General features: G+C 46.3%; 1 protein-coding gene across 1 annotated transcript in view; it reads right to left on the bottom strand.

Annotated features, from left to right (window-relative positions):
- CRYM (crystallin mu) overlaps positions 1 to 22,125 on the bottom strand; it is an 83,095-nt gene that overhangs the window by 36,082 nt on the left and 24,888 nt on the right. Inside the window, exons 2-3 of the mRNA XM_078665066.1 lie at positions 8,814 to 8,964; positions 2,527 to 2,589 (exon numbers count right to left, since the gene is read on the bottom strand). Of these exons, the coding sequence (XP_078521192.1) occupies positions 2,527 to 2,589; positions 8,814 to 8,964 (214 nt within the window). The remainder of the gene's footprint in view (positions 1 to 2,526; positions 2,590 to 8,813; positions 8,965 to 22,125) is intronic.

Raw genomic sequence — 22,125 nt, 5'->3', positions numbered from 1 at the left:
GCAATCTTTTTTAATATGGTGAGCCTCTGTCTTCCCTCCTCCATTATGGTTTACCTTATTACTGTATGTCTTGCATGACTATATACATATTTGGTCTTATAAGTCTATGCATGTGTATCATGACTGGGACTTTTTCTTCGGATATTACTGCTTTCTATTCTATATTCAAGCATGTGAATCTATGAAAGACACCCTAATACTGGAGAAGAACAATTGTTACTTACCTGTAAACAGGTGGTTCTCCAGTATTGGTGTTTTTCATAGATTCACATGCGACCCACCCTCCTCCCCTCAGAGGCTCTCTTCTCCTCATAGACTCTGTGGTCACTCTTGTGCTACGAAAATCTCTGGTGCTGAGCTCTGAGGAGAAGGTTCTGGAGGGCTGCTGGCGCCTGATTGGCTACAGTGTGGACCAACATAATGACAGGAATAGGCTACAAGTGTTTTTTCTCTATTCATGTATTCCTATGAGGAATTTTGTCTAGGCATTTACTGCCTGTTTTCTAATGTGTATTTCATCTGTTATATTTTACATATACATATTATAAGTATGTTATTGCTATTTTTTTTACCGTGGGACTCCCACTCCGACGACGGGGAATATTCAAGCATGTGAATCTATGAAAGACACCAATACTGGAGAACCACCTGTTTACAGGTAAGTAACAATTGTTCTTCTAAATAAATGTGTTCCCATTAAATGACGGCCTCTGTACATTTTTGTAAACACTAGATAAATTAACAAATATCACCACTGTTTTTCTACTGCATGCCACAGGTCCATTTAATTTTTAAGTACAGTATGCTGATGAATGTGGAAATATTTCTATTTACATTTGTAAATACCTAAAGAAATATAATTATGTTGATGTGATCTGAGTTTAAATGGCATCCTTTAGACGCCACTTTACCCTCTTTACTCATGTAGACCATTTTCTACATGAACACAATTTGAACGTTATGTATCAGAACACAAGTGACGCCTTTTGAGGTCAGTAGTCAGTTGCTGGGGCAAGTGTCTTCCACAGTTGAAAGGGCCCAAAGGTTGGATTGGGTGTGGTCTATCATTCTCCCTAGCATAACATACTTACATGCGGCACATGCATGACGTACCCTTACACATCTGGAACTGTAAATCATGTAAATGTAAGAGTAACTAACTGCTAAACCTTTCCAAGCATAATCATATTTCCGCTCAAACAAAACCTTAGAGCTACATTTAGGAATGTATTTCAATACACTGACATACATTTATGTCCAAATGTACCTTCATTTAAAGCCTGACAGGAATTCATAAAAGGATTCCTGGCAGGCGTAAATAAAAATAATACCACAGATTTCTCCCCCAAGAGTGTGGAGAAATCCACATTAGTAAATTTCACACACAGGGTGGGAAGTGAGCATCAACATATGTAACGACGAGGTTTGTGGGCATTAGCAAACTCTGATCCATCCCCTTTCCACTCTGGGAATGGTCAGAAATTAACTCCGGCCAAGGGCGGGAGTAACTTCCCTTGCATTAAGGGACAGCAGATGGATCACGTGCTAAGGGCATGCGTGGTAAAGGCATATGCGTGGCAATGGCTTTGTGGTAACAGTCATGCGTGGTTATGACTGCGTTGTAATGGCGTGGGTATGGAAAGGGCTTTCCCTACATGGAAAAAGGTTTTCCTCGCAGAGAAAAGAAAAAAAACTGCATTTGGACAGCAGGCTCCAATAGCCCTCTAGCCTAAATCCACACTATGTAGATTTCATCACACAGTAAATAGTGTCTAGGAGAAAATGTCATATGCCATCGCCAGTGGAGGCCCAACTTCACTGGCGTACTACTGGAAATAATTGTGAATTGAAAAATAAAAAAAGTTAAAGCGTGATTATGTTGAGATGTTAAAAAAATCTTTTGTCATACTTTTACATTTCTTCTTAAAAATTGGGCTCTTAAGTGATTTGGCTCACAGTAGCTGTGTTTTTCATTGCAAACTTTAATCATTGTCATATTTTGGAAGAACATACATGAATAAGACCTAAAATAACAACTAAAAGCATGTGTCCCTGTTCCTTAGCCTGAAAAGCAGCTGGCGTACAGCCAGTTCTTGTTCAAGAAGTTCAGTCTGGTGACATTTAGTCCATTGTGCTGTGCAGTTTCAGCTGAAAGGCTGCCAAGTTTGTCACAAAAGGCTTTTGGTGGCACATTGAAGCAACCTAACAACCTTGGCAACTGCAGTCCATTCGGTCCACACGTATACACCGTACACGCCTCTGTAAGGCACAGGGATTATACACACAAAGCGGGCATGGACAGTTCAGCTGAATATTTTGTATTATTATTTATGTTTTGTATAGTGCTGTAAATCACTGGTGGTAGCCTCTGGGGGCTATGGGATCAAATAACGAAGTATAAAGTGGACAGAAATACAACAGTGAATTCTAATAAAAAGATGGCGAGGTCTTAGAGGGGAGACCCTGGGTTCTGAGAGTAGACCAAGGTGGGTGGTCTACTATCTATAATGATCAGAAATACCATACCTTGGTTGCCACTGCAGACACCGCAGCTGTCCTCTTATCTGTAATCACGTTGCCATCGATAACCTGTCACAAGTAAAGCAGGAGACAATTACTGTAGGCTCATGGATTTGACACTTTAACACATATTGCAGGATACTTTTCAAAAATGGACAGGTAATTTGGTAAGAAATACCATTCACCACTCCATCCAATCAGAAACTTTAGCTTGTCAGATCCTAATTTGGCCAGTACATGACAATGTTGTATTTTTCTTGAACACACACTTGCATTGACCGACTGGTGCACAAAGTTGTTTTTGCTCTAGTTGATTGGGAAAAATACAAATGTTGCACTGACGATTAGGGCAACTGTCACTGAAAAACTGCCTACCACTTATGCTAAGATTTCTTGACCCTTGGCAAAATCCTCCAGCGGAAGTGCAAATTATACGTTCTGGCTGCTGTCTGGTTGGTCATGACAAAGATCACACATTAGCTCATGCTTTAGCCTAGCCTCCTATAATTTTCTTTTCCTCCTCTGTCTGTCCTAGACTGCCCTAGAATTCAGTTACAGTCCAAGCACACAAAATCTGCTAGAAGGTGAGACTTTGCATTCACAATGTAGTGACTCTCTGACACACTCATCAATTTCCCATAGTGGCCTCCATTGTAGGCGCACTCCTCCTCTCACAAAGGTTTGCCTCTTGGTCTGTGTTTGTGGATGCAACTGACTCTCTTGTATCCCCTGTTCCTTCACTCGATACTGGTTACCGCTCTTGGCCATTTCCTTGCAGGTCTTGTGGTTTCAATGATTCACCATGGTGGTGGACCGTCTCTAATTGGTCTCTGCCTCTCGATGAAGTCTTGCTACTGTTTTGTACAAGCGAAACACACCATTGTTAATTGCTGCCTAAACCACTCTCTGTGAATCAATATGCAACTCTGGAGCAGCCTCTATTGTTAAATTCAGTGGGTCACACTGGTGATAGTATATCTCTTCATTTACTGTCAACCCAAGGGGTCTATTTTAGATTCCATTCAAATGCCCACTGTTTGCCCATTCTGACCCTTTAACCTCATGGAGATTGCAAACTGTAACGCAGCGCAGCAAGGGGACCTGTTGTGTTACACTGTGCTACAATTACATAAATATGCCCCTAAATGCAGAGTAACACAACAGATTATCCAATCAATCAGTACTTTGCTTTAAAAAATAAGAAATTACTTTAATGGCAGGTTAGTGAATAATAAACTTACAAATATGATAAGTGAAGAAAACCTTAAGAGCCTTTTGTGTCAGAGAACCAATCAGAAAATGTATCTGTAGCTTATACCCTGCTACACATGCCATCCCATTTCCAACTTAGACTAGCGATGGCGTGGATGTGGAATTGAGGTTCATCACTAAAGAATGATGGAAACGGCATTTCATTGATTTGATTTGATTTGATGTGGATTTGTAGAGCGCGAATTGCTGCCCTGAGGCGTCCAAGCGCTAGCAATAACCACAACCTACCAGAGAGCCCCAGGGGGGGGGGAAGGTCTACAACAGTGAGTTAAAAAGGAAGGTTTTAAGCTGTTTGCGAAACGCAGTGAGATTGGGATTGGACCTAAGGTGCAGTGGGAGGGCGTTCCAAGTTCTGGAGGCGTTATGGGCAAAGGACCTGCCGCCGGATCTGGATTTTTTTATTCTGGGAGTCACTGCTAAAAATGTCTGGCTAGAGCGAAGACTTCTGTTGGGGATGTAGTGGGTGACTAGGTCACGGGTAATACTCGGCCCAGTGTCCCAAAAGGCTTGATGGGCAATACACATTGCCTTGAATAGAATTCTTTGGCGGACTGGTAGCCAATGAAGGCTGACCAGACCGGCCCTCACTGATTGTCTGCGAGGGATTTCCAGCAGTAGACGGGCTGCGCAGTTCTGCACTATTTGCAGCCTGCGCAGAGTGTACTCTGGGGCACCGAGATAGAGCACATTATTAAAATCAAGGCGAGATTGTATAAGCCCTTGTATAGCCACCTGTTTGGCTTCCATGGGAAGGAGAGGGAAGATTTTCTTTAGCATCCTCATGATGCCAAAACAGGTGGCAGACAGTTTTGTAGCCTGTACGTTGAAGGAAAGGGAGCTGTCCAACCACACTCCCAGGCTTTTGATGTTATCTTTAGGAGTTGGTGGAGGGCCCAGACACGGGGGCCATAGGGCGTCAGGGAGGCGAAGATCTGGGGGGCCTAGGAGCATCAGCTCCGTTTTGTCCCCGTTCAGCTTGTGGGAGGAGGGGGACATCCAGGTCTTCACCTCATCTAGGCATTCTCTGAGCCCACCTGACGCAGGTCGATTGTCCTCTTGCGCCAGAGAGACCACCAGCTGTGTGTCGTCCGCATACGAGATGATCTTAATCCCGGAAGGGCGGACGACTTCAGCCAGTGGCCTCATGTACAGGTTGAAGAGTGCGGGGCTCTGAGAGGAGCCCTGGGGGACTCCACACTTCAAGGGTCTACTGGAGGAGACAGACTCACCTTCAAAGACTCTGAAGGATCTGTCTTCTAAGAAGGATTTGAGCCAAAGCCAGGCTTTGTCCTTGATCCCGGCACAGGACATACGGTGTAGCAGGGTGCCGTGGCTAACCGTATCGAACGCTGCGCTTAGGTCAAGGAGGATCACTGACACTGACCCTCCTTGATCCAGGATTTTCCTAGCCTCCTCGGTGACCATGAGGAGGGCGGTCTCGGTCCTGTGTTTCGGTCTGAAGCCCGTCTGCGTGGGGTCTAGTAAGTTAAAGTTTTCCAGAAAGTTGACTAGATGATGATTTACGTGCCTTTCCAGGATCTTGCTCACCCAGGGCACCAGAGAGATGGGTCGATAATTGCCCAGGTCAGTTGGATCTAGGCTGGGCTTTTTTAGTAGTGCTCTGACCATGGCCTGCTTCCAGACGACCGGAACGGTACCGGAGGTGATTGAAGTGTTTAATACCTCCTTAATTATAGGCAGGGTGACCTGGGAGGCGGCCATTATTATGTCTGGGGGTGCGGGGTCGTCGGGGGATCCAGATTTGACTCACTTTGCAAAGGATTCAAGGGTTGTGAGGTCCAATAGGGGAAAGTGAGTCAGAGTGGATTGGGGTAGTAGGGGGGGGTCTGGTGCTAGGGATTTATTCAGTTGGATAGGTGAGGTGATATGTTTCGGGGGGAAGGGGAAAGGCTGAATAGATGGTGTTTACTTTTTGAAAGAAGAATTCCGCAACATTATTGCACTGGGTGGTGGTTTTTTCGACCTGCAAGGCGGGGGGAGGCCTCGTCAACTGTTTCACAATGTTAAAGATCTCCTTCGGTTTGGACTTGGCCATCACTATTCTATCAGAGAAATATGTGGCCTGAGCTGATTTAACTTGCGTTTTGTATTCGCTGATAGATTCTCGGTAACGGGTTTTATTGTCGGCCGAGTAATCGAAGCGCCAGCGTCTTTCCAGCCTCCTGCATAGACGTTTCTTGTCCCTGAGGGAGTCCGTGTACCAGGGGGCAGTTTTGTGGGGGCGTTTCAGCGTAGTCTTACTTGTTGGGAGAGCGGAGTCTAAGGTTTGTGTGATCCAGTTGACGTAGGCTTGGTAGGCAAGGCCAGGGTCCTCGTGATCACGGGGTTGAGTGCTGGCAAGTTTAGTGGACCAATTATCCACCGCAAGACGGGACCAGGCTCGCATGAGCTTGGTAGTGGGTACAGTGGATGGGGGTTTGAACGAGGTCCAGTTAATGGGAACCATGAAATGGTCTGTCCACAGCAGGGGAATAGGTGGACCGACTAGGAGCTCGGGCAATTGCTGAAAACAGGGTCCAGCAGGTGGCCCTTGACGTGGGTAGGGGTTGTGACACGTTGGGTGAGTTGGAGGGCAGCTAGGTCGTCCGCTAGGGAGGCGGCTGTGTGGTCGAGTGAGGAGTCAAAATGCAGGTTGAGGTCACCCAGCAGGGTAAAGTTGGCTGTGGTGCTGACTCGTTCGGCCACACTTGCAGGTAGGTTTTCATGGAACTGCTTTGGGGGGCCCGGAGGGCGGTAGACAAGGGTGCCTGAGAAGCAGCTGTTGGGTGAGAGTTCGATGTTAAAGGAAAAACTCTCACAGTCCGGGATGGTTTCAGGGACAACTCTACAATGATACTGTTCTTTATAGATAATTGCCAAACCTCCTCCTCTCGCTTTGGGTCGGTCTAGCCGACTGATTTGGAAGCCAGGTGGAAGAGCTTCTACAACCGCAGGGTCGGACTCAGATGTTAGCCATGTCTCTGTGAGAAACAATATATCAGGGGTATGTTCCTCTATTAACAATGCCATTTCGGCGCAATGTTTTGACAGTGAACGACAGTTCAGTAGGAATAAGCGATAATCATATGTGAGTTGCGGGTCTGGTTTGATGTTAAGGGGTAGATGACATTTGGGACAAACTTGTGGCAATGTAACGGCATGATAGGTGTGTCGAGTGCACATGCTACTGGAAGGCCTAAGGCTGTAGAGGGTTTCAGCGCTGTAGTATCTGGCCTCTGAAGCTTGGGACATAAGGGGGGTAGCCCTGGGCCCGGACTCGGCGCGGACGAGCGCAGACGAGCTTGCCTTATGCGCGCCTTCGGCGCGCAATCGTCGCGCCCGCTGCGCTCGTCCGCTGCGCTTCCGGTGCATGCACATCTTTGTAGAGAGGGGATGATAAGGGGGCGTGGCCTCGGAGTGGGCGTGTCCTGCTGAGGGCGAGGAGAATGGCAGTTTGCACTTTAGGCGATATCGCCCTTTACAGCGCTCGTTTTCGTGAAAGGACAAGTGCCTGCACACACCAGTTGTGTGACAGGGAGAGGGGTGAGTGAGGATAAAAATAAACAATATTTCAAGTTTTTAAAATTCTGAAGCTTTACAAATACAACACAACTCCCGGCTGTGCCTCAGGAGGAAATGGCTATCAGTGCGCTAGCAAATCAGCGCTCCTTAAATGCTGTTAGAAAGGGGGCGTGACCTCGGAGTGGGCGTGTCCTGCTGAGAGCGAGGAGAATGGCGGTTTGCACTTTAGGCGATATCGCCCTTTACTGCGCTCATTTTTGTGAAAGGACAAGTGCCTGCACACACCAGTTGTGTGACAGGGAGAGGGGTGAGTGAGGATAAAAATAAACAATATTTCGAATTTTTAAAATTCTGAAGCTTTACAAATAAATGCTGTTAGAAAGGGGGCGTGGCATTGGGAGACTGACTGTGCTTTGAATTTGATGTTATCTGTCATATTGTATATTATGTAAGGTTCTGCTGTATTTTTTTTAATTTTATTTTTTTTGCAGTTTTAAATAGCAAACTCGACCCGAAGGTATTGGAGCGAATTAAAAGAGCACCAGTAACATTACACAAGGACGCATTCATGTTTTTTTTGTAGGCAGGTGGATTAAGGGATTTGCCCAGAATCCCTCACAGGCTGCTGAACCGACGCCGAGACTCGAACCCGGTTCCCTAGTTCTAAAGTGCACAGTTCTGGGTTGTTATGCCACATTCTCCTCTATGTGTCTGAACTTTTGCATCTTTTAGGTACTGTGGTGGAGCCACTATTAAACTCCAACCATCAACCATATCTCCCGTAAAATAAGTGAGAGAGAGTAAGGTGGGTGTCTTTCTGACACTCACTGTGGAGATTAAAATGCTGATAAACCATGATGAAACCAGGCATTACTAACATATTGTTGTGTCATTCATATCAAAGGGATCAAAGGGGGAGGGCCACTGAATGATACTTTTACACTTTAGTTAGACCTGGCTGACCAGAATAGTATGTTGGCACTTATTTATTTGACTGCATTTTGAAAACGGCTAACTGTATGGTCTAAATATGTTTATACATATTTAAAAATTGTCAATGTTATAAAATAATAGGGAAAATATGTTTTTATTGGTGGAGGGGCCCAATGATTTATCTATTTTTTTACACTGGAGGGGCGTGGTATAAAAATGATTAAAGGGAAAGACCCCTCTCCTACGGGGACTGGTCCCTGTTGTATGTTTAGGTACTTACACAAGTGAGTGTTTCAAAAGATTAGAACCGCGGTTCTTTCTGCTTTAGTCTGCTGTAAAATGTTCCCCAATATTAAGGCGCATGCAGAGTTAGAAAAGTAAATACACACTCCATTACAGTCAATTGCCAGTTCTTTTGTATATAAGTATGACATGAAGAAACATAGTGTGCATGAGAGAGAGAGAAAGAAAGAAAGAGAGAGAGATTGGTACATCTTTAACAACAAGTAACTCATTCCCTATTCCAGATCTACATTAAACACAGACAGCCTGATGGCAATACTCACAGCTTTTAAAATGCCATTGCTTGGATCAAATAAGAGTACAGTTGACTGGTGTGACGGAAGGGCTGACTGTGCTCCTCTCTCGTAGAAAGTCACCACTTTTGTTGTGAGCGCGTCATCTTCTGCACTGTAAGCAGGCATTACCCCTAAAAACCTGAGCAGACACATGCATGTTTGTATTTTCAGATTGTTTCAGTCCCTTAAGTTGTTGTCTTTCAAAAAGGAACACGAGAAACACAAATACATACTGAAATCCAATTCATGGGTCAAAATGGATTGCACGGCAACAATAGTATTCTAAAGTAAAATAATGTCAAACAACTAATTGCCACAGAGGTGCCAATCCAATATCCCAGGTAATCACCGCTGTGATTGATCTCACGTGTTTTGGCAAATAAAATAAAATTGGATTAGAAACCTAAAGCTACATAATTTTATTGGTGGAAAAGTGACCCCTTCTGTGAAAGGGAACCTTGTACAGCTAGTGATACACATCAGTAAGGAGATTCAACACTGTTAGCTTTAGCATTCAACTCATCCTAGAAGGGAAGCCATGTGCTTGCCACCCTAAAAGAAGTTTAAAACAGTTACCCTTTTTCTGAATATTATTCTGTGTTGTACTGCATAGTGCGTCAGTTAGCGTGCAATGTGTGAATCTGTGGTCACTCTGCCTGTGATGAAGAGAGAGTTCCAACATGGTCAATGCAAAAGAGGCCACATGTACCATTTCCTGGAGCTGTCCCTCTTACATCGAGTCCCCAAAGTTACCAGTTCTAGGGAACTAAGGGCCCGATGTAGGTCGGTCGGTAACGGCCGAAAATCGGTATTTTTGGCCGTTACCGATCGGAATTGAGCCATCGGGATGTAGGAGGCCGAAATCCGACAAAATCGGTGAAATTACCGATTCGGAAAGTCACCGAGTCGGTAAAATCCCGAATCGGAAAAAATAAGGAATCAGAAAAATCTCCGAATCGGTATAATACCGATTCGGAGATTTTTCAGAATCCTTATTTTTTCCGATTCGGTATTCGACCGAATCGGAGATTTTTCAGAATCCTTATTTTTTCCGAATCGGTATTCGACCAAATCGGAGATTTTACAGAATCGTGAACGTACCGAATCGGTATAATTACCGATTCGGTGATAATCCGAATCGTTGTGAAAAGCTGAAGATTGAGATGTAGGTAAGCACTGAAATACCGAATTTGCTTCAAATTCGGTATTTCAGATTCAGTAATTACCATGGATTGGAATCAGGTGGTAACCAGGTGCAACCTATAACAAGCATTTACAATGCAATGGTTTTGCCTTTGTTAAAGTTAGAGCTATTGGCATTGCTCTTGACACTCTGAAGCTCCACTCTGAAGCTCCACTCTGCACTCTGAAGCTCCACTCTGCACTCTGAAGCTCCACTCTGCACTCTGAAGCTCCACTCTGCACTCTGAAGCTCCACTCTGCACTCTGAAGCTGCACTCTGAAGCTCCACTCTGCACTCTGAAGCTGCACTCTGAAGCTCCACTCTGAAGCTCCACTCTGAAGCTCCACTCTGAAGCTCCACTCTGCACTCTGAAGCTGCACTCTGAAGCTCCACTCTGAAGCTCCACTCTGAAGCTCCACTCTGAAGCTCCACTCTGAAGCTCCACTCTGAAGCTCCACTCTGAAGCTCCACTCTGAAGCTCCACTCTGCACTCTGAAGCTCCACTCTGAAGCTCCACTCTGCACTCTGAAGCTCCACTCTCAGAATCACGTTCACCCAGCCTCAGTGACCCAGGGCCTGAATCAGAGCAGGCTTGCAAAGTATTATGCGGCGACTTGAAATCTTTGATACCACATTTCTTTGTTGGTGTTAATTTGCCTCACTTGACAACTCATCATCTACTGCATTATTTGCTGATAAAAACAATTTGCTTTCAGGGCAAAAAGATTATAATTTATAAAACATATCTGCATACACAGTGCAAAAGGCACCTGACAAAATGTAACGAGCCATGTTTAAGCTGTTGATTTCTGTGCTCAGGCATTAAAGAGGCGGCATCTTGTCCAATTTGGGATGTTCCCGCCCAAATTAAGTAGCTGGGGGAGGGCTTTTGACTGTAGCAGGTAACAAAAACCTAAGGTACTTAAATAATATTCAGACCTGGGGAAATGCACATTCCTTCATCGTCATGGAAATGTTTTATTTCACTGATAGTACAAATTCATGCTAACATAAAAGAACCGTTGTCAAAGAAACAGCTATTTCAAAGGGGCATCCAGGATTCAGAACTATCCCAAATATGATGCATCTTTCTAGGGACCATATTGTGACCCATAAAGGTTATCCTAATGAAACACAAATGTATTAAACAAGCAATGTACTGTAGGGCTGGTCCTTAATGGAAAGAAGTGTTTCCATTGAACATACATTATTACACTGTGTTAACCTTAAACCTTAGACAATGTATGTTTTACACCATCTTTTACTCTGCGAGATAAAACGACCAAGTTAATAAAATAGCATTCCTGTGCTTCCATGCTAAACAAGGACATCAAAAACAAGGTGATGGGATGCTTAAATTAATCTCAGCCACTGACAATGAATCTCTCGGCGCCGCATCCCAATCCATCGTTTTTTTGCCCACCATGCCACTTCAGTTTGGACCGAAACATATGCACATCAGTCTTGGCCCTGCTCCAATGTTCCCTAATAAGGCCACCATCGGTCCTCGGTTGCTTGTGCTCCAGTTCATTGAGGAAGTGGCCTGTTTGGCTGGAGTGTTCCCACTAGAGATGGGTCAAGCCTGATTTGCACATGGCAACGTCCAAACTGAGGTGACATGGGGTACAAAATAACAATGGACTGGGATGTGGTTCAGTAATTACCAGTGGCTGAGATTAATTCAGGCATTCCATCCATCACTTTTTTTTATACTTCCATTCAAAATAAATCACAAATTATTGGTAAACAATTTTAACTAGGATCTGGTGAACATGTAAAACGTTTTTCTCCTATACTTTGATTTATTAGAACGTATAATTCTTTCTCGTGAAACGTATGCATTCTGTGGGGCCCTTATTATACAAATGCAGGCTAACATGGCAGGCAGCAATGGCACAAGATGTGCCTCACAAGTTGCTGCTAATCACGCTGCCAAATAATTAGCTCTGCTACCACATAATTTGCCATTCCTTGACGCAAAATTAAGAGGACAATACCAACTCAGTCCTCCACTACCTCATAATCACAGTGGACCTTCGCAGAATAAGCTGAAATGCGGGGCTAGCGTAATTTACCCCTTTAAATATAATTTCCGCCTTAAGGTTTGCCACCAGATTTACGACAGATAAACTGTAGCATAACAATTGAATGGCGGAGAATCCCCTGGTGGAAATGACCTTCTATCTATCACTCTCTAAACCAGGCCCCAGCATTCAGCCATGATCCCACCTGCTTCCTCGTCTAGCTAGTCTCCGCTAGGGTAAGTCTCACCCCTATATCAGTGTTACCTCTTGTCAAACAATGAATCGACGCCTCTTACCCTTGACCCTTTTAGCAGTCTTTGAAGAGTTAATTCGTACCCACTCACTCCAACCAGCTGTACCCTGCTTTTTGCACCTAGATTCGCCTTCTGGGACTTGAAAACAGAAAACCTTTCGCACAGACAACGCCGAGTTGTTCTTGATCATTGTTAAACTAGAGGCCCGTGCGTGCAGGCAGTTTGGTTTGCAAAGTAGCCTCAGTGCACAATGATCGGACTAGCTCAACACTGACGAGGCAGTAACGCTCAAGACGGAATGGCACAGGCAGGGCCGGTTCTAGGATCTGCGAGACCCTGGGCTAAAAGGGAACCTGCGAGGCCCCCTCTAATTTAGATAAGTGGCCCCCTGCAAGGAGACCATTCACAGACACTGTGGGGGGCCCTTTGTCCAGCATTTTGGCGCCCCCCACAGTTTTAACTTTTACTCCACAAGCATTTCTCACACCTTCAGTCCGATAGGTGTGAGAATTGATTGTGGTCTAAAAGTTAAAACTGTGGGGGCGCCAAAATGCTGGACAATGGGCCCCCAACAGTGTCTGTGAATGTGTCTCCTTTCAATTGAAGGGAGTGTCTCAGTCTCCCCCCCCCTATGCCACCGGACACCATCCATGAGAGGCCCAGGGAGGGGGCCCCCTCCAATGGACCTTAATTGCAGGCGACACCTTTCTTTGTAAAAGATCGCCAGGGAAACAACAGGACTCATCACTGGTGTGTGGCCCCATGCTGGTGGGCTGAGTGCGAGGCCCTGTGCAGCCGCCCACGCTGCCCATGCCTAGCGCCGGCCCTGGGCACAGGTAATAGGCAATATGACCTTAAGTAAGAGGGGGACACCCTTCTTCACGCTCTCTCCTGGAACTGCGCAAGTGCCGCGCACCTGCGTCATTGCACAACTTCAAACAACACAGAGGAAACGAGTGAATTACGGCAGTGAAGGGTCGATAATTTGGGGTGGGGGGTGGCATTACTCCAGTGGAGTTCGTTCAGTTCTACAGATCTAGCCCTGTGAAAATGGCAGAAAAGCGCCGGATGGGAGGCCTGGTATTGGACTCGTCTGAGTCATTCTTCACTGAGGGGCATTTCCTATGGGGGTCACGGACCCACGGGGCTGTTTGTTTGTCAGTTGAGGCTCTTTTCTGTGGCTAATAATCAGTGGTGGGTGACCACTGTTCAGCGTTCGCATTCGAGGGGGGCAGGAAGTAATAAACAGTGGGGTTAAAGCGCTTTAAAGGCAGGGAGCGCTACATAATATATTAAGGCGAAGCACTGTAGAGAAGCCCTTCTACACAGTACTATCTACCAAAAGGAAGAGCTGACAGCGGAAGGTGCACTAACCATGGAAGGCGGTTAGGGGGAGGGGGGGGGGGTGGGGCGGCGAGGAGGGTTTCACATTGGGTGGAGGTCTCAAATGGAGTGGGGGATTATGCTGGGTGTCATTTAAGTATGGGGGGTTACCGCATGGATGCCAATGTACTGTGAAGCAGGGGACATTCGATACAGAAACGCGTTTTGCACATGGCAAGTGAAACATCTCATCAAAGTGAGCATTTAACAAGCGAAACATGCATGACAACTGTGTACAGAAAGCGCGGGGACATGGCTCGTGCAGCGAGACTAGTCACTATAGCTAATCACGAGGGGCTCCTCTCCGAGAGGGCGCTATGCTCGACAGGGGTCCCTCCTGTTAGGCTAATGACGCGAGGCTATTCTTTCTTCACTCTCTCCTCCCAGGGGGGTTTTCACTCTCAGAGTCTGTTCTCTGTGGGAGGTTGAGTGGCTGACGGGACGCTTTGAGTAGTGCTCGGGCACGGACCCTACACATGGGTGCCAACCCTCACCCCGTTCACCCACCCCACAATACTTCCCATTCTCAGCCCCCGGCACTGACCTGCCCTCCTGGATCCACTCTTCTCTGCCGCCGGCACTCTGGGCCCCTCCCTCTGCACGGCGCATGCGCGAGGGGCGGGGCTCAGACCGGAACTCAACGCCGGCTCTGACAGTCCCGCCTGGGACAGAGGGGGCGACCCGCAGACGCTGCCTGGAGGCTGCCTGACCTGAGGCGAGGGGGCATGGCTCTGCATCAGCTTGGAAATTGTTCTATTAAATGATCGTTTTAGATGCTCGCAGAATAGGACTGTGTTTGTACTAGAAAGAAAATCCGAACTGTCATACGAGCGCCAGTAAGTCGGGCGATGTTTTCCTTACGCTCTTTTCCGCATTCAACTGTAGGAAAACCGAGCCCAAGTGTAACGGCGGGAGGGGGGCGGGAGAGGACGAGGGAGGCGGGAGAGGGGCAGCTAGGAACAAATAAGGAGACCCGAGCAGCAAGGGAGGTGCCGGCAATGCCGGACCAGACTCGGGGGCGTTCCCGGCGTCGCGTGACGTCGGCAAAAGGCAAAGAATGTCGGGAACGCCCCCGTGTCTGGTCCGGCATTGACGGACAGGCCCCTCGTCCAATGGCAAGGCTCCGTTTACGGAGCCAGCCAATCAATGACGAGGGCCGACCCAAAGCACCCTACAGTTCTCAACAGGATTTCGCCTGCGCGAAAAAGCTGCGCAGAGCGCAGCTTTCGCTAGGCAAAACCTAAAAAAGGACCCAAAATGCAGTTCTACTTGCAACATGGCAGCTTTCTATGTCATAGCAAGACGGCTACGGCTACAGCAGGAAGGAGAGAGGGAATGGCAGAGAGAGGAGCAGGTGTACAGAGAGAGGATCACCCTGTCCATGCTCACTGATGCAGAGATCCTACAGAGGTACAGGCTGGACCCAGAGACCATCAGAGACCTCATTAGGGACCTCAAACCCCTGTTGCAGCACCCCACCCCAAGGGCACACGCAATCCCTGTGCATGTGCAGGTGCTATGCTGCCTAAACCTGCTGGCGTCTGGCAGCTATCAAAGTGTAGTTGCTGTGGCAGGAGGGGTGACCCAGAGCAGCCTGTCAAGGTTCTTCCACAAGTTCCTTGACGCCATGATCCAGAGGATGGACCAGTACATTTCCTTCCCTGCAACTCATGCAGAACTGGTACAGACTAAAGCTGACTTCTACCAGATGGCAGGATTCCCCCACATCATTGGCTGCATAGACGGCACACACATTCCGATTTGCCCCCCTGCTGACACGGAATACGTATACCGCAATCGGAAGTCACGGCACACCATAAATGTCCAGGTGATTTGCAATGCCAAGGGTGTCATCACTGACCTGGTGGCGAAGTTTCCGGGGAGTACCCACAACTCCTATATCTTCCAGAATAGCGGAATTTATGCACGGCTGATGGCAGGGGAATTTGGTGAAGGATACCTCCTAGGTAAGACACAGTGTCAGACCCCCATAACGTAAATAGCAGTATGAAGTACATGTATGCATGTGAGTAATGTCACCCCTTTTCCTTCTAGGCGACAGTGCATATGCCCTCCGCTCGTTCATTCTCACCCCCTACCTGAACCCCTCTACACCCAGCCAAAGGAGGTATAACCGTGCCCACAAAAGCACGAGGAATGTAGTGGAAAGGACCTTTGGCATCTGGAAGAGCAGGTTCAGATGCCTGCACAAGAGCGGAGGTGCAAGGCAATATACCCCCATCACCTGCTGCAAAATAATTGCTGTCTGTGCAATGTTGCACAACCTTGCAGTCAGGAAAGGCACTGAGGTTGAGTTGTCCGACTACGAGGACCCTGACGATGACAATGCTGTGCCACTACCACTACCTGCTGGAGTGTCTGCACCAAGTGACGGCAGATACAGGCGTGAGGAGATAACAGCCAACTATTTCTGAGTGAGTACAGATGCACAGACAGGTCAATGTATGTTTTCAAAAAAGAAATTTAATAATGTTGCAACAACGTTACTGCACTGATGTGCAACAAAAAAAAAGTAAACAAGATGTGGTCAAATGTCAATTGTCCGGGTTGCCTCACCCGCCCTGGCAGTCTTATTTCTTGCTGCGCTTAGCAGCCCCACTAGGATGTGGCTCACCCCCTTCTGTATGACCAGCAGCCTCAGCTGAGCGCCTGCTGCTCCGGCGCGGCTCAGACACTGCGCTGGCCGGGCTGCTGCGGCTGCTGCTGTCCCCAGCCTCGCCCAGGCCCAGGGCGGGATTAACAACTGTGTTCGATATCAGTAATGTCTCCATTGCGTTGGTAATGCGGGCCATGCCCCTAGTCACCTCTGCCATGTTCTGGGTGAGGCTGCCCTCCATGTTTGCCCCACGTTGGCATAGCTGGGCGGTTGCAGCAGCAAGGCGGTTCATAGACCTATTCAGCATGCGGGCATCCCTGCGGCGACAGTGCTCGTGTTCATCCATTTTATTGCAGAGCTGGGTGATGGCAGTGGTCATTCGCCCTATACCTGTTGCAATGTCCTTGTTGCTATTAACAAATGTTTTGAATCCCTGTGCCATCTCCCCCATCTGCAGGTTGTGCAGCCGCAACTGGCGATGGCAGGCCAAGATTGATTTTGCCTGCATTCTCTGGATTCGGACCATACTGCCCTCCAGCCCTCGGAACACGCTGCCCTCCTGTGCTGGATGTGCACTGCTGGATGCACGTGGCCTCCGGGGATTGCTGCTGCCCTGCTGTGTGTGCTGGGGTGACACAGGTGTTACAGGGTTTTGTGCTGGAGCCTGACCCGCTGCTCCCTCCATGAGGTTTAATGGTGCAACAATTCTCCTCCTGGCAGGAGATGTGGCCGGTGCAGGGTGGGTCTGTGGTGGTGAGTTCTCCGGGGAGAAATGCAATCTGTCTGAGACAGAGACAGTCTGGGGGAGTGTGGTAATGTGAGGGAATGTCCAGTGTCTTCCTCATTGCCCAGGGCGCTGCTGTTGTCCTCCTCCTGTATATGTACACTGGTGCTTGGCACTGCCACCGCACTGGCTGATGGTGCTGGAGCTGGTGCTTGAGTAGCTGCTGCTCCCCCGCCTGATGGTGCCCGGTAGGTATAAAGAGGCATTTGTCAACTGATTGCTAATGTATTACATTCAGTACTATTAAAACATTGCACATCTCATTACTAATACTTTGATGCAGTATTACAGTTCTTTTTATTACGCTTCTGCAGTGGCATTTTAGGGTACTTTTGCTGACTGCATTTAGCATGATGCATTGATCATGTCTGTTGCTAGCAGTACTGGGCTGGGGTTTGGCTGTGCATTGGGTCTAAAGGGGAGATGTCTGGTATGGTGTGTCAAGTTGCGCATGCTTCTTACCTGTAGCTGTAGCTCGGGATGAGCTATCCAGGTCCCCAATTCCCACAACACTCGCGCGCTCAATGGTATTCGCCACAAGTTCCTCCAGCTCAGTGAGGGGTGGCGCCCGGTTCTTGCCTCCACCAGTTAGTCCAGCCTGCTTGTGCAGCTCGGCAAGTTTCCTTTTAGTGACGCCGCGGATGTCGTAGAACCTCTTTTTGAGGTCGTCCAGGCTCCTGCGGGTGACACAGACAGCGTTTACTCTTTCCCCAATTTCAATCCACAGCTTCCTCTTAGTGCTCTCTGGAACAGTGAGGGACAGCCTTCCATACAGCTGGCTGTGTACCCTCACCACCTCCTCCACCAACACTTGCAGCTCCATGGTGCTGAATTTGCTCTTCCGCTTGCGCTCTGCCTTCTGCCTCTCAGAGCTGCTTGCCATGTTTTACATGGATCTGGATACTGCTGCTCACTGTGGCTGCTCAGCTCAGGCTGCCTCTCCAGAAAGTTCTGATGAGTTGCACCTGCCTGGCTTGCCACACCCTGTGGGGAGGGTGCTTCCACCTCATTGGCTGATGGCTTTAGTTTCAGTTTCCTTGCTCGACAAATCGGCATTTACCGATTCGGTAATTACCGAATCGGAATATACCGATTCGGAAATTACCGATTCGGTATTTATAATGCATTCCTATTGGCCTTTTGGCCCAAGGGGTGTTTTGCTATTACCGAATCGGTATTTTCCGATTCGGTGGTGGCAGATTCTGTTTATACCGAATCGGAACTTGCCGAATCAGTACGTATCGACTCACGATACCGATTGCTACCGATTCGGAAAATTTCCGAATTTTTTTATCTACATATCATTTACCGATTTTGAAATACCGATTCGGTACGATTCGGTATTTTAAAATCGGTAAATGCGTTTTACCTACATCGGGCACTAAATGGGATCACATGTGTTATCCTCTGAAATGTGGAAATGTCGGAAGAATTTGTCATTCTGGGTACGATTCCCCCTGTAATTACTGATTTTATACCCAGAAGTTTTAGATGTTACAATAGCAGGGAATTCCGGGGTGAAATGTTCCTGGTCTGTGAATTTACATTGGACCTTGTAATTCCCATTGGGGCCAGTAACAGGGAATTTCTGGGACCTGGTATTTGGCCCTTGGGTGTTCTTTGTGTAGGAGGTTGTAATGTTGTCACTGGTGCAAGGGCCTGATGGTCTCCACAGCACCTGGTTGGAAGTACACCACTTACAATCAACATGCTACATAATAAGCATATTAAGGAATCATTGCAAGAAAGAGCTATTGAAACACCCATCGTGTGCACCGTGGTCACTGTAGAGCACAATGTCTTCCCATATTAGGCTAGCAATAACAAACAAACACAGTCAAAGCCAAAAGGTCTGGCTTTTGTGTGCTAGCTAATTTATATAAACAGTATTTGTGCATGACTCTGTTGGAACTGTAAAGTTAGACCAGTTGGCTTTGACAGCTCTTGTTTATCAGTGCACGTAGAGCTCTCCAGTAACAAAACGGCCAGTCTTGACTAAAACATTTAAAAAGCCTTCTGCAGTGACAAAACAAAAAAGCTATATTTCAGTGTATACTGATGAGATGTAAAATAGGCCCTCATACACTGCAATGTAAGGCAGAATGATACACTAAGCAGCCAATTGCAAGAGGTGAGAGAAAATTACTCATCTGGGCAGAGCCAAAGCCCACTCTACATGTATTTTAAAGAACTGGTAACAATAGCAGTGGCAGCCAGTTGTACATTTAAGGTACACCTAAAAGTAGGGTCTTTGAAACATGGAGAGAAACAAGAATGTCACACGTCACATCAGTACCATAAACCATAACGCTGCCCTGCCAAAAAAGGCTGCAGTATCAGGAGACAGAACATGAGCAGCAGTACAGTGGACACAACCGAGGTTTTAAGCAGAAGGTAAGAGAACTGCAATGAAGGCAAAATCTGGCTTCACCGTTTTTTTATGTTTAACTCTCTTTTATTGAATTTATACACAACAAGAAATTTCAACATAGCAATTACCAGACAGTAGGCATTATAAGGCATTGCAGAGGGAGCAGATGATATCATGCACTTCGATGGTTCAGAAAAGGCAGGCTGCAACGGTCTTTATACATGGCCGGGCAATGGAATATATTGCCGGAGATCAAGCGTATATATATCCTAACAGAAGTTAGGCTGAAAGGGATTAGTCAGCAGGGAGGATCAGGCAGAATGCGTCGTGCAGATGTCTGCGGCTGGACTAACCTGGCGGCCACTGCATCAGAGCTAGGGAACTTTCGGATACCAAGGTACGCAGGTTGGAAACAGGTATATTACTCAAGAAGTCCTAAGGAGGTGAGCACGTTAGGTGCAGCAAGGTATCTTGTGGGATGCCACTCAATGTTCCCGTTGGGTTCACTCAAGTTGCGTGTAGGCCTGGGAGCCCGGATAGTTTTATTATTTTTGAATGACTGGTAATAACGAGAGAAGGTTTTAGAATGCAGGAATTACTTTGTACAATGTTCTACAGCTCTTTGATGCTAGGTTCGTGCTGCTAAATATCTTAGATTAAAAAGTTTTATAAAATAAATATAAGCTGGCAAGAAAGGGCCCAGGCATGGCCAACTTCCAAGTTCAGACTGGCCCTAGAGGACTGGGGTAGAATTTGGTTACTATTAGGAATAGGAGCATGTTTCAGGAGGAAATACATTTTTCCAGGTTGCTTTCCAAGGCCAAGTCCAACCAGTTCTCAAAGGTTTCAGCCTCTGGAGCTCAGCTCGTTTGAGGCTACCCTATATGCATTCCTGACATATGTGTCTATGGTGAGCATCAGACTTGGGGTTGTCACTTGATAAAGGTCATGTGATTCAAAGTACCACTTCAGGCCACTTTGTAAAATCAACAAGCCAGAGGGGTGTGTATTTTCATCCCACCTTGACTGGTTAAACATAAGAATTGACAAAGTTAATAAGTCAACCTTTCATGATTTGTGAGATAGTTTTGAGAATGTAGAAATACTGTTTGCAGGCTTTTGCAATGGTAGAAGGTATTGCACTTCCTATAGAGATCAATATGTAACATAAATGTTACAATGTTCAATCCCACTATGATACCTCAGGGACTTAATGTCCCTGCTGCAGAAATTGCAAGTAACTTGCAGATTACACCCTACAGAAACAGCCCAACTGGTCAATGTATTTGTTATGGTTCCAAATCTTGTAAAATACCCTAGAGGTTTGATAATCCTGCAGCAAGACCTCAGTGTTCTATATGCGATAAAGTGAAGGTGGCTAATATGCTACCAATTTAATTTAAAAACGTGTTTTTATCATACCTAGATTTACGGACCTCAAAAGTATGGGAGGATGAGGTGGTCTTCCAGATTCAAACTTGTGACCCTAAAATCACCAAATTTCTCCATGGGGAATGGTTAGCTCATTGGGCCACTCTTTTACACTGCGATTTCTACCACATTAGTGCCACTTCTTCACGACCTCTAGATCACACCAGATATGAGTGGTGAGTATGCAAGTTCAGAGCTAAATTGTGATCACTGTGCGAAAAGGAATTATGAGTTTTGTTATAATTTTCACGGCTTCACACTTCTCCCCTGATAGATTCCAACAGGTCTATCTTGATAAAATTTCTATTTGCAGTTCGTCCCGGCTCTAACTTGCACCCTTTGAATTTTTCATTTCAATTCAAATTTGATTGCAGATGAATTTAAAGCATTGCAAAATAACACTACAGAATAAAAATGAGATACTGGTTGTTACAAATAACTGGTAGGTGGGCGAACAACTGCAGCTGCCCGGCCGCTTTTCTGTCTATAGACTCAAAAGGGTTTAATTCAACTGTTAAGATAAAATATGGATTGGGTTAACAACCAATTGCTAAACAAAATTGGAGTGCATCTCAATTGTTAACCACAGTATGCTCACTTTTTCACTTAGAAAAAGTCAATTTTACTTTTATTGTGGTGCAAGGTAAGCTTATGAAATGAAGAGCCATAAGCATATTCAACACACCATCTGGGCCGAGCCTGTGTGCACTGCAAGTGGTTTGTTTTGTAGTTTACAACACTCCCTATTTTAGAATTTCATCAATCTTCCTGTGCCCTGCTAATCGGTATCCTGTACACATAAAGGCGTTCCCTGTCTTATGGTATAGATATCAGATTTACGAAATGATGGTATTAATAGGATCTTTCTATCCCAATGGAGTTCAGGGCATCACCAAATTAAGAGTGCTATAGATTCCTCTTTTAGTCTACAACAACAACACATCATTCTTTTATTCGTTACCCAGGAAGCACCCCACCCCCGCCATGTCATCTACTGAAGGTAATGATAAAAATCGACATTGCATACATTTTGAAGGTAGCCTTTGCTTAGCATGGTATGTCAGATATAGTTGGACATTTTTATAAGTTTCTATTGAGAATTGCGGCGTCCTAAATTTTTCAAAGTTAGCGCGAACCGTTCTATTACAGCTCTTTTGAATTACATTTCTGAAGCCTACTCCACCACAATCCATCAGGACAAAATTTCTCAAAATACGATTGAGATTATTCGCCCAGGGACAAATATGGGTCTG

This window comes from Lissotriton helveticus, chromosome 10 (assembly GCF_964261635.1).
Source record: "Lissotriton helveticus chromosome 10, aLisHel1.1, whole genome shotgun sequence".
NCBI lineage: Eukaryota > Metazoa > Chordata > Amphibia > Caudata > Salamandridae > Lissotriton > Lissotriton helveticus.
Note: the sequence above shows the minus strand (reverse complement) of the source record. Positions and strands in the feature narration are given on the sequence as shown.